The following is an 11,996-nucleotide window of genomic DNA, read 5'->3' as shown; positions in this document are numbered from 1 at the left end:
AGACGGCATTTCTAGGGCTGCCCGCTCTGGAGTCTCGGGCGTCTCATGATCAGGAGTCACAAATCCAAACGGCCACAGGGGCTGGGCAGGCAACGCAAGGGAAAGAAGCAGTCCATGTGGGGATGGCTGCGCCGGACAGTGTGTTCTCCTCCTGAACAGCGCAGCCCCTGCTCGGCTGCGGCTGACAGGATGTCTCACGGGGACGCAGGCCCAGAGTTGCCCGATGTCCCCAAAGCCAGAACTCTGAATTTCCACATCAACTCTCTTGCTTTTTCAATGCTGGCAGCAGACCAAAGCAAACACAGCTGCAGGCCGTGTCTGGCCCACAGGCCCCCCGGTTTGCAGGGAGAACTGTCCAGGTCCCACATTTGCAAGGCCTTAAGGCGAAAAAAAGTTCTGGCCGACCTGACCGGAGAACAGGCTGCGGAACTGTGACAGCTGGCAATGCCCTCCTCTGCTGACGAGAAGAGCACGGAGAGAAAACCAGAGGGTCTTTCTACTGGAAGCAAGTGTGGCCTTCAAGAAGCCCCAGACAGGAATCAAAGATGAGATCACTCAGGTGGCTCAAGAGGGAAAAGGATTTATTAGCCCATTTCCAGGGCAGGGTGCCAGGGGCAGTGGCTGGGTTCAGCGTTCTCACATTCAGAGGGAAGAGAAGGCAGCAGTGAAACCCTACCTGACTGCCCTCACTCATTCTGATCTACATAGCTTTGTGCTCACAAAAACCATCCTCTCCTCCTGCAGGGAGGACACAGGGCCGGGGATGCTGACGTAGGGGTTGGGAATGGCTTGGCTTTACTCTCAACCTTTACAGGCAGGGCTTGGGCTGGCGACCTAGGGCATTCGCCATTGTGTGCACAAGGAGTAAAACTTGGGTTAGAAGGAAAGGGCGGAGGGAGCTGGCAAGCCATTCTGACGGTCTGCACCAGCCCCACAGTGTGGGCTGCTCCTACTCCTTGACGCTTCTGGGAGATTTTAACTTTATTTATAAAGAAGACAAAAATCCAAGCAGCATTAATTTAGGGGAACAAAGAAAGGTTCAAAAAACAAAACAAAACGTGGAGGGGCAGGACAAGGAGTTGATGAGCATCCAGAAGAGGAGGAGAACCAGTAGGAAGAACCAGTATTCCACCCAGTGCCGAATGTGCTTCTGTGTCTCTGCGGCCCCGGAGGCCCTTCCTTCCCACTCCCCGGCTGGTGGCCAGACAGCAGAGGGGACGCCAGAGTGACGTGAAGATGAGCCCCGGGGCCCTGTCTGGCTGCTGACATGGGGGGTGCCGTGGATTTTTTTTACCCCAATCAATTCCTCCCACCTTCACCATCACCGAGTGAAGAAATTTTTAACTCTCCTGTCCAAAGTCCTCTGAGAATTTCTTCACTTTCAGGAGGTCCTCTGCATTCACGGTGGGCCGAGTGGTAGCCAGAGACCGGAGCATGTCCGACTGCAAAGACAAGGGCACGAAGCTGAGGAGCCAGGCTCCAGGTCCTCGGCCTCCCCGTGTCACAGAGCCATGTGGTCCAGGGCAGGAAGAGGCCTCCCCTCGTGGTCACTCCCAGCCCCAAGTGCAAAGCTCCCCTTGGTTGCCCAGCTTCTGCTTGAATGTCTCCTGTGACAGGACGGCTCTTCCCTCCTGAGGCGGCTCATGTCGTTTCCAAACAGGCCCACTCCTCATCTGAGAGAATCCAAGCTCCCCTCATCTCTTAACTCCCACGAGAAGCTCTTTCTGACTCCACACCCACCACACCAGCCGCACTGGCAGGACACCTGCCACACGCAACAGGCAAGACCGTCAACAAGACCAGGATGAGGAAAGGGCCAGACTAGTCCCATGAGGCTGCCTGTGCAACAGCATCAAAGCAAACTGCTGAAAGACACTGTTTCCTTCTGGGCACAAAGCAAGCCAAACCCGTGGAATGATGCAGTCACACCAGCTGGCCTTTTTTCTTGCTGAAGAAAGTAAAATACTAACACTATGGCCTCATGCTGGGCCCGCAGTAAGTCTAATGGCAGGAGCTCCAGCTACCCAGAGCCCCATCGGCCATTCTGTTTGGGAGGAGGCACAACAGCCCAGGACAGAGAAGCAGAGCTTATTTTCAGACCCAAGGCCCCAATTTTCTGGTCTCCGTGCAATCCCTGGCCCAGCCGGCTGCTTACCATGCAAACCACAGGCTCTAAGAGTTTGTCACCAGGGACATCCATCCAAGTCATCTCCATGGCCTCTGGGTCCCCTGGGGAACATGGGGTCAGGAGGTCATCGATCATAACGCTAGGGTTGGTGCGGGAAGGGCCACAGACCTGAAATCAAAGAGGAGTCTGGCTGGAGGGGTTGCCCCTCAGTGCTTGGGGAAGAGACAGGATGCCTCAGGTTCTGAGTCACGAAGAGAAGGGAATGGTAGGGAATGAACGCACGCCTGAGTTTCGAGGTCATCAGTCTGAGAAGGCAATGACTCCTTCAAAACTCGGGTTGGTAGTCAAAGTAGCTCGAAGTAGAATCTCAGCGGTTTGTGATTAGCCTGCTATTCCAGGCGCTGTTCTCCAGAATCTCAGTTTGGGGTCCAGAGCGCCCTGATATCTTCCTCTTGCTCATCCATTCCGTCAGATCTCACCACAAATGCAGTGACATCAGAAATGTCTTTCCAACCAGTCTGCTTTATTGGCAACATTCCCCTGAATATCCCCGAGGCTAAGTCCCTCCTTCCTTCAACTGTTGACTCAAATGTCACCTGGGGTGATGTACCCCTTAAGAGTACAACCTGGGGGCACCTGGGTGGCTCAGTCGGTTGAGCGTCTGGCTTTGGCTCAGGTCATGATCTCTCAGTCCGTGAGTTCGAGCCCCGTGTCAGGCTCTGTGCTGATAGCTCGGAGCCTGGAGCCTGCTTCAGATTCTGTGTCCCCCTCTCTTTCTGCCCCTCCCCGACTCATGCTCTGTCTCAGAAATAAATAAACATTAAAAAAATAATAATAGGGGCGCCTGGGTGGCTCAGTCGGTTGGGCGTCCGACTTCAGCTCAGGTCACGATCTCGCGGTCCGTGAGTTCGAGCCCCACGTCGGGCTCTGGGCTGATGGCTCAGAGCCTGGAGCCTGCTTCCGATACTGTGTCTCCCTCTCTCTCTGCCCCTCCCCCGTTCATGCTCCGTCTCTCTCTGTCTCAAAAATAAATAAACGTTAAAAAAAAAAAATTAAAAAAAAAAAAAGAGTACAACCTGCCCACCACGCTCCAAACTCCAGAACACCAGACGCCCTCCCCTGCTCTGTCCTTCCCCTCATCACCCTCAGAGACAAATTTCACCCCAACTAGACAGGAGGCTCCTACAAGGCAGAGATTTATTCTGCTCTGGTCACAAATGTCTCCCTGGCTCCTAGAACAGCACCAGGCGCAGAGCAGGACCCTTGGCGGACACTGGGCAGAGATGTGCTGTGTGAAACGAGATCCTCCTTCGAGCGTGTGATTTTGTGCCCAACACTTTTCAGACATCGAGTGGGGCCCCACACGTGGTGGCACAGCCGGGGGTGGCAGAGGTGGCTGCCGTGGCCTCTGGCTTCACAGTCTGAGGTAGTCACACTCAAGCAAGAACTACAGGAAAGGACGGAGCAGGGGCAACCACAGCCCCTGGAGCCAGAGGGCTCATTTTGTACTTGCCCTTGATTCTCCAAGAGACCAAAGATGTATCATCACCTGAGCAGCCAAGCTGCGGGCCAAGAAAATGGATATCCGTGTTCCTATGACACTCCCTAAGCGACTCCCTGCCGGCCACTCACCTTTTTGAAGTGTGTTGCCGACTGTACTTTTCGAACAGGCTGCATGAGGGAGTCCCGCACAATGATGCTGATGTCAGCGCCTGAGTAGCCTTCCGTCTTCCGGGCCAGCTCGTGGATGTTGGCATCAGTGAGGTTGTGGGGGGTGCTCCCCAGATGCAACCGGAACATCTGGGCACGGGCAGCCTCCTCGGGCAGCGGGATGTAAATCCGCTTTTCAAACCTAGAGAGCCAAGCACAGGGCAGGACTTGAGAGCAGATGGTACAACGGTCTTCATGGAGAAGGGCGTCGTGGTCCTCCCGAAGCTGGCCTCGCCACGCAGACACGAAGAAGCCTCCAGGGAAATGGGGTCGGGTTGCACCCACGGCTGCCAGCGGCAGGACTGACCACAGGTGGAGAAAGGCCTCAGCCCCTGGCTCCTACTGGGGAAGACTCACCTCCTTCTAATGGCTGAATCCAACACCCACGGGATGTTTGTGGCACCGAGAACCAGGGTCCCATCGTTGTTATTCCCCACCCCTGGGGAGAGAGGGGAACACAGATGCTGACCCAGAACACCCGCAAGGACCAGGCAGAATCCGTGGGAAGCACCCGATGCAGGGCCATCCCTGTGCCACCACCGGCAGGGCCACCAGCAGCTCTGCGGGGCCCAGAGCCCCGAACCCTGCCTGGCTCGGGGAGGGCAGAGGGCCGGCAGCGGAGGCCACGGTGACCTCACTGAAGGCCTGGGGAGATGGAGCTGAGAACCGCTCCCCGGACATTTTCTCTCCTCCCTAAGGACAATCAGATCCAGCCGCGGCTAAACGATGAAGCCCGGGGCTGGCTCTAGGTAGACCGAGAACCAGGGAGGGCACCCGGCACTGGCACTCACCCTGCATCTGGACCAAGAACTCCGTTTTGATCCTTCGAGCAGCTTCGCTCTCATTCTCATTGCGGGACCCGCAGAGGGAATCCACCTCATCGATGAAGATGATGGAAGGCTTGTGCTGCCTGGCCAGCTCAAACAGGTTCTTGACTAGCCTGTGAAGGTGACAAGCGGGTCTGGGATCGGGACACCCACACACATGCCCGGCCAGGGGCCCAGTCACTGCTTCTCTCGCCCTTCCCACAGGCGGGTCAAGACTCCAGTCATGCTTGGATTTCAGAAAAAGTCATCACAAATCCACTGGCAGCACTGTACCAGGGGGAACAGCCTGCCTTGGGGACAGCCTCACTCATTAGCTCTGGATTTAGGACAAGTCCCTTCCCCTCCGCTCAGCCTCAGTGCGATCTTCTGCAAAATGGGAGTCGGTGTGGGAAATAACTGAACCACACGAAGTCCCCAACAGGGGACACCCACCTGATACCCAGAGACTGCGAGCGCATTTATTTCCCTTCCCTTCACGAGGGCTCCTCTCTCCCAAGTTCCCAGTCAACGTCAGCACTCTTCGTCAGGACAGCGTCCCGTGCACCAAGCTAGCAAGATCCCCCTCTGCTGGCTACTTCTCCCTGACACCCAACAGCGGCTCCTCTGGGAGGTGCCGTGAGGGCAGGGCAGCAGGGCCTGGCAGCTGACTTACTTCTCACTCTCCCCCAACCACTTAGACATCAAGTCTGAAGAGGACACAGAGAAGAAGGTGGAGTTGTTGGCCTCTGTCGCCACCGCTTTGGCCAGGTAGGATTTGCCTGTGCCAGGGGGTCCAAAGAGCAGTATCCCTCGCCAAGGCGTACGCTTGCCTACGAGAAAGAACAAACTGAGGTGAGCTTCTTCCCGATTAGGGAAAGGGAACAGAGAAAAAGAGGAGACTTAAGGCGGGAGAGAAAAGTTCTACAAGACAACAGATTCTAGAAACGAAGGAATAAAGGGAACTGAACAGCCTGCTGAGAACTTGCTCCCAGCCCCGGCTCGTGACCCCCAAGACCTCGCAAAGTGACACTGGCCGGCACTGGTTCCTGACCCTGATTACTCACTGGGGTGGTCAAGTCAAAGTTCTAGTCGCAAAGGTGTTTCTGACACCAGGGAGGAGCCAGATGACGGCGATGAGCAGGTCCCGGAGCCTCTCCCGACTCAGAGCCCGTGGGAAGGTCAGGCCCTCACCCGCTGACGGCCAAGAGAGCCGAGTCGCTGCCTGCTCCTGGACACCTTCAGCGTGGAAGCCCTGAGCTGGCTTCCTCAAAAACCTGCTGCTTTTACTGTCTGGGCCTAAAGTAGCTCAACTCTTACCTGTGAACAAATGTGGGAATTTAATTGGCAAAATGACAGCTTCTTTGAGGGCCTCCTTGGCCCCCTCGAGCCCGGCCACATCATTCCACCGAATGTTGGGCTTCTCCATCACAACAGCACCTACAAGAGGCAAGCGGAGCCTTTGACCTGGAGGCTGACTGTGGAGCCTGAGCCGACCCTTCAGGGGCCCTCACCATGTCCCCCTCCCATTGCTGCAGGGCCTCGGGCCTCTTACCCATCAGTTGTTCCTGCAGTTTCTTTTTCTCTGGATTATCCCCTTCACTGTCACTATCACTGCTGGGAAAGGAGACAGAAGAGAACATCTAAAGCGAGAGGCGGTTGGGCAAGGAGGCATTGAGAGCAAAGTCAGGCTCTGGCTGCTGGCCCAGTGGCAGAGACGCCTGTCCTGCTCAACAGTAGAGACCCACAAGCAGGTAACTCAAGAACATTCGGGCCGCCTGTTCTCGACACTCCCTCCACATCCTCCAGGAAATACTCCCGTCACCCATCCTTGTTTCTTCATTAAGGGAGCAAGAATAGAGATGTGTGCCCTCTCTAGAAGGCCGATGAGGGACGTGTGCTTTGGCTGGACTTCAGGAGCAGCTGGGGAGGCAGCTGGAGCTGTCCCCGGCCTTTCGCACAGACTTACAGCCAGATGGCAAGTGGCTGTGACTCAGAGAAGAAGTGAAGTTTAAGTCTAAAGGGGAGCACTCAGGAAGGGAACATAGTCACTGGCCTCACCCCAGGGCCAGTCCCCTAATGGGACATAAGTGGTTGGCCCTTCTCAAAACTCTTCCAGCCCCCCCAAGATGCCTCACCCCCTGGCCCTCTTCCTCTCTTCCGAGAGCGCGTTCCCTGGCCTGGGCAAGCCCATCCACCCGGGAGCCACGCCTCTCAGCTCTGGTGGGGCAGCTGACACATCACCTGCCTGTCTCCCGCTCCGTGACACTTCTGCCTGGGACCCTCCCCGTCGCCTCCAGGACACCACTGGCCTTGATGCTCAGCTACCTGGGATCTCTGTGGTAGGCAAACCACAGATGTGAGGAGAGAGGCTGCAGGGCGAGCACTGGCTTTGTGGCTGGAAACAGAAGCCCTGGGTGTGGGTCCAGACTCCATCAAGTACCGGCTCAGTGACCTAGACCGTATCTCTGAACTTGAGTGTGTTGCCTCATCGGTCAGATGAAGACAAGAACTCTGACTGTAACAGCGGCAGATACTTTTTCATCCTGACTGCAGGCAGAGCTCTCGGGGCTTTCCCTGTGTCCTCTCATTTGCTCCTTAGAGCAACACTGGGTGGGCAGGCCCGTTATCCCCCTTCTATAGAGGAGGAGCCTGGAGCCACAGGGGTCATGGCACTTGTCCACGGTCACTTGGCTAGGAAGTGGCAGAGCCAAGATAGAGCCTGAGAGTCTGACTGCAGAATCCAAGGCTAGTGACCTCCACGCTGGCTCCCTGTTTCACTCACAGCTGAGGCACCGCCCACGGAAGTACTCTGCAAAGCACCTGCGGAGAGCAGCTAGGGGCCTTGTCACTAGATGGGTGCAATTCCCCAGGAGGAAGGCGCTATGGAAGTCGAAGGCATCATGAGCACCAAGAATGGCAGGGAGGTGCTCACGGGGGCTCCAGTCCCGGCCGGGTCCTCCCCTCCTCCGTGCTCACCCCTTGCTCTCACTCTGATTTTCTTTGACTGGCTTCTTGCCATGCTTCTCTTTGTTTCGTAAATAATCCTTCAGCTTCTCCGCTCGGTCTAGGTACTGCATGCACTTGGCTCGAATGCTCTCCTTGGCCTTGTCGCTGTGTGCCTCATCTGCAAAAGGGGAATCAGAGAGGGGGTACCCGCTCTGCTCTTGCAGGGGTTCGGCAGCCGGGGAGGGCCCTGCTGTGACTCACATTTGATAGCGTGTAGGAAATACTCCACGGCATGCTGGTAGAGCCGGAGTGCCTCCTCGTAATTCTTGGCTTTATCCTCTTCTGTGGCTTTTGTCACCAGGTCAATGGCTTTCTGGAAAGGCAAAGCAAGTACCTCAGTGCTTCCCAAGAGACCCAAAAAGCCCTTGGGGTCCCAGGCAGCAGGAATCCTGTGGATCTGTGGGTCGCACACCATTATGTCGGCCTCTATTTCCAACATCAACCAGAAAGGCCTTAAGAGGAAGCTTTAAATGACAGCCATCCCTCTTCACAATGCGCTCATAGAGTGAAAAGCAACTTCCTTCTCAATTTCGCTCTGGATTTCACCAAGTGGAAACCTGATCAAATATCTCAGGTTAGAGCTCAAAGGGAGAATCCACTTTCTATTCCGTGCCTCAAGGGAAAGAAAGGTGGACCCAGACCCGGACGCAGCACCGGACCCAGTGCCTGGAACAGGGGAAACACCAGAACGAACTGACTGCTGCGCTGCTCAGCATGAAGGCCAGAAACCGCATTTGACCTCGAAGGCCAGAGAAGAGCCAGCCCTGAGTTTTATGAGACGGACGAAAGGGATCTCTACTTCCTTCTACTGGCCCAACTTGCTTCTCTAGGGTGAAAAGGGGAGACGGTTTTCCTAAATTTGCTACTTAGGGAAGGGATGCTTGGACACATGGGTCAGTATAGCAGTAGCTTCAGTGAGAAAAGTGCTTGCTTACCCCAGACCCAGATATGTGCTACCAATTAAGGGAAACGGTCCTCTGGAGTCTTGTAAGAACCCTTGAAAGCGTCTCTGTGAATCTCACAAACCCTGTCGGCCTGTGCTCTAGACTGAACCTAAAACACGCTGGATCTTTCAGGCAGCTGCCCCACACCTACATATCCAGTTTTAGAAACCATGGCTTCAGCAACCCAGGAAGCATTACCAGAATTATCTTCCCCAAGCTGATGAGCACTAGACACGAGGCGGGCAGATCCCACTGTAAACACAAAGTTCCATCCACAGCAAACAATAAACCTCCTGATCAGCTCTTGGCAGGGCCCAGGCTTTGTGCAGCCCTTCCTCATCTGAAAGTAAGAGGTCTCCGAAGGACACAGCTAGTCCTACAAAACTAACAGACTGGAGTAGGTTAGGCCAGATTGATGAAAACTGAACTCACCAGGTTGAAAAGATGAGATAAGGTGAAGGGAGTGTTGGCTACTATTTTCAAGCTCTGCTACCTCCACTACCTAAAAATAGAGAATGACCAGGAGCCCAGAACCTTCTGGAATGATTAGCTTAAACAATTTTTTTACGTTTATTTATTTATTTTGAGAGAGAGCTAGTGGGGGAGGGGCAGAGAGAGGGGGGAGAGAGAGAATCCCAAGCAGGCTCCACACTGTCGGTGCAGAGCTCAATGCGGGGCTCAGACTCACAAACCATGAGACCACGACCTGAGCTGAAAACTAAGAGTTGGACGCTGAACTGACTGAGCCACCCAGGCGCCCCCTGGAATGATTCATTTAAACACAAGCTTCTTGGGTCTACTCTCCCCGGACAGTGGCTCTTGAGCTAAGACATGAAACGAGTCCTCCTGTCCCTGATGGCTTCTCTTCTCCAGAACCAATATGCCCATCTCCTTGGACTTTTTCGCTCTGTATGCATTCTTGTTTGGGTCTGTCCTTTTGAAAGGCAGAGTTCAAAAAATAATCCAGGCATGCTCTGCCCACCGCCCCCCGCTTCTAGATACTTTATTAATTAATGCGCCTAAGAGCACATTAGGTCTTTTTGGCATCTGCATAGTGTTTCATGTGCAAGAGGCCGCTGGTGCAATGTGAGAAGGAGTAGTTTTGCCTAACACAACGGTGAGGTGATAGATAAAACTGCCAGCCTGCCACAGCTCTAGTAACACAGATGGCAGAGGATGAGGAAGAAAGACAAGGGTAAGGAAGATGTGTGAACACAGGGGCTGGCAAACTTTCCGTAAAGGAGCGGACGGTAAATGTTAGACTTTCCTGGCCATACAATCTCTGTTAGCAGCTGGCTACTCAACTCTGCCTTTGTAGCCCAAAAGCAGCCCAAAAGTTCCGATAAAACTTTATTTATAGACACTGAAATTTGAATTTCATGATTTTCACGTGTCATGAGGTATCTTTTCCCAGCATTTTAAAAATATAAAAACCTACGACATTATGATAAGTGAGGGAAGCCAGTCAGTCACAAAGAACCACATATTGTATGATTCCAGTTATAGAAAATGCCCAGAATAGGCAAATCCATAGGGAAAGTAGATTAGTGTTGCCTAGGGTTGGGAGAGATAGAGGGTTTGGGGGATGACAGTAAAGGGTGTGGAGTTTCTGGGGGGATGAAGATGTTTTAAAGTGTGGTGACGGTCGCACAACTCTGAATATACTAAAAGCCATTGAATGATACACTTTGAATGTGGTTTATGTGGTGACTTAGATCTTAGGGTTTTTTTTTAAAAAAAAACACGTAAAAACACTCTTAGCTCAAAGACAAAAAAATGTCTGAGCAGGTGGGATCTACAGGTGAAAATTTACAATCCCCTGCGCTAACAGATCACAGCTTCTGCTGGTGGACGGTGGTGTCTGGCTTTGGACCCTAACTAATTCCTAGCCTAGTACCCCGATTTATTCCAGGCCTGTTCCCACCTTTTCCTCCGCCTTCAGGAATCTGAATGCCACCCATCCTGTCCTGATCCAGCCAAACGCCCCTTCTTCCACGAAGTCTTGCCTAACTCCCTCACACGCTTTATCTGTCATGACTTACTGAGCACTTACTATGTAGCACACACTGTGCCAAGAACGCTCTACCTGAATTACTCAATCCGGAGCCACTGTCACAACAACCCTACAGGGTACTACCCCATTTTACTGACAGGAAACGCGAAATTCCAAGATCAAGTAACTGGCCCAAGGTCACACGCCAATGAGCGGCAAAGCCAAGACCGAAGCCCAGGTCGAGGCCTGAGCATGTTTCTGTTGGCCGGCACAGCAGGACCGGCAGCACCTGGAGGGTGGGTCAGTCATGCGTCCAGGTGGCGCCACCCCAGCACCACCAGGCAAGATCTAGGGAATGAATGAAGGGTCGCCGGCCGACGGGAAGAAATCGGGGCCCCGGGGAAGGAGCGGGGACTCGTCTTCAGGGAGGCAGGGAGGGAGGGCAAGTAGCCCGACTGCGGGGCCGAGCTTCCCGGGCGGCGCCGGTGCGGTCCGCGAGAGGCTGATCCCCGCGGCGGTACCTGGGCGACGCCGGCTGCACTCGGCGGCCTCGGGGCTCGGCCCGACTCGGCCGGGGGGCGGGGGCGCGGGCGTTCTGGACAGGAGGCGGCCCGTGGCTCCGAGCGCGTGAAAACAAACGGGCGGAGGCGGCGACAGGGCGGCGGGGCGGGAGCCGCGGGGCCGGGGCTCCGAGCAGGCCGCCCGCCCGAGTGCTGGCTCGCAGGCCCCGCCGCGCCTCCTCCGGCCTCCGGAAGCCGAGCCCGGCCGCGCCGAGGTACCTGGAGGGTTGACGTTGTCATTTCATCTCCTGGGTCCGCCCCACACCCCGCGGCGCTTCTTGCGGCCTCGGTCCGGCCCCGGGTAGCCGAGCTGCTGGGTCCGGCGCGGGGACCCCGGCGGGTTGGCGCTGGGCGCGGGCAGGGCAGCCGCTCGCAGCGGGAGCGGAGTCGGAGGGCGAGCGAGGAGCACGGCCCAGAGCGGTCGGGCCCGAGCCGCGCGACTTCCCCCCAGCGGCCACAGCCGGCACTGCAGGCAGCCCTCCCGGAGGCCGGGGGTCTGTGCCGGCGAGGTCCGGGGTGGGGCCGGGCGGAGGGCGTGTTAGGGGTGTGTTAGGGGCGGGGAGCCCAGCGAGGGCTGGGGTGGGGTTGGGTGCGGGGCGTGGCCAGAGTCAGGACCGAATAGAAACCTCAAGTCCTAGACCCCATTGCTGTGAAATAGCGCCTGTAGGTCAGTTTTTCTTGCACAGTATAAGCCTAATTTCCCAGAGCTTCGAGTTTCTGATATTTAAGAGGATGTACTAAAATTAGTATCTTGTCTGGCTTTTGGGGGGAATGAATGAGCTAACTAAAGTAAACACAGCGTACCCCACACTGGGGGGATTCAGCCTGTTAAGTATTATTATAATGCTG

The 11,996-nt window shown here is 55.3% G+C and overlaps 1 protein-coding gene across 2 annotated transcripts; it reads right to left on the bottom strand.

Moving 5' to 3' along the window:
- Positions 1-564: 564 nt before the first annotated feature.
- VPS4A (vacuolar protein sorting 4 homolog A) lies at positions 565-11,525 on the bottom strand. Of its 2 annotated transcripts, none has more exons than XM_047078662.1 (11): positions 11,367-11,525; positions 7,852-7,963; positions 7,621-7,768; positions 6,197-6,258; positions 5,962-6,081; positions 5,318-5,474; positions 4,630-4,778; positions 4,196-4,277; positions 3,761-3,980; positions 2,156-2,296; positions 565-1,442 (listed from the first exon to the last, which is right to left on the bottom strand). In XM_047078662.1, exons 1-11 carry the CDS (start codon positions 11,385-11,387, stop codon positions 1,341-1,343), a joined length of 1,314 nt encoding a protein of 437 aa, XP_046934618.1. In that variant the 5' UTR covers positions 11,388-11,525; the 3' UTR covers positions 565-1,340. The 2 variants fall into 2 exon arrangements, with proteins under 2 accessions (XP_046934618.1, XP_046934619.1); XM_047078663.1 differs by having other exon boundaries at positions 6,197-6,255.
- Positions 11,526-11,996: the final 471 nt, after the last annotated feature.

The sequence above is a fragment of the Lynx rufus genome, unplaced genomic scaffold (genome assembly GCF_022079265.1).
Source record: "Lynx rufus isolate CCGP_SWC_20201006 ecotype Redwood Valley unplaced genomic scaffold, mLynRuf1.p SCAF_16, whole genome shotgun sequence".
Taxonomy (NCBI): Eukaryota; Metazoa; Chordata; class Mammalia; order Carnivora; family Felidae; genus Lynx; species Lynx rufus.
The sequence above is the reverse complement of the archived record's forward strand: the minus strand, read 5'-3'. Positions and strand labels throughout refer to the sequence as shown.

Coding starts and splice junctions, on each gene's coding strand:
- VPS4A (XM_047078662.1), bottom strand. CDS start 11,387: ATGACAACGTCAACCCTCCAG. Junction 6,259..7,620: donor AATCAGAGTGAGAGCAAGGG/GTGAGCACGGAG, acceptor CTCCTTTCCCAG/CAGTGATAGTGACAGTGAAG. Junction 4,779..5,317: donor TGGTTGGGGGAGAGTGAGAA/GTAAGTCAGCTG, acceptor TCACCTTCACAG/GCTAGTCAAGAACCTGTTTG.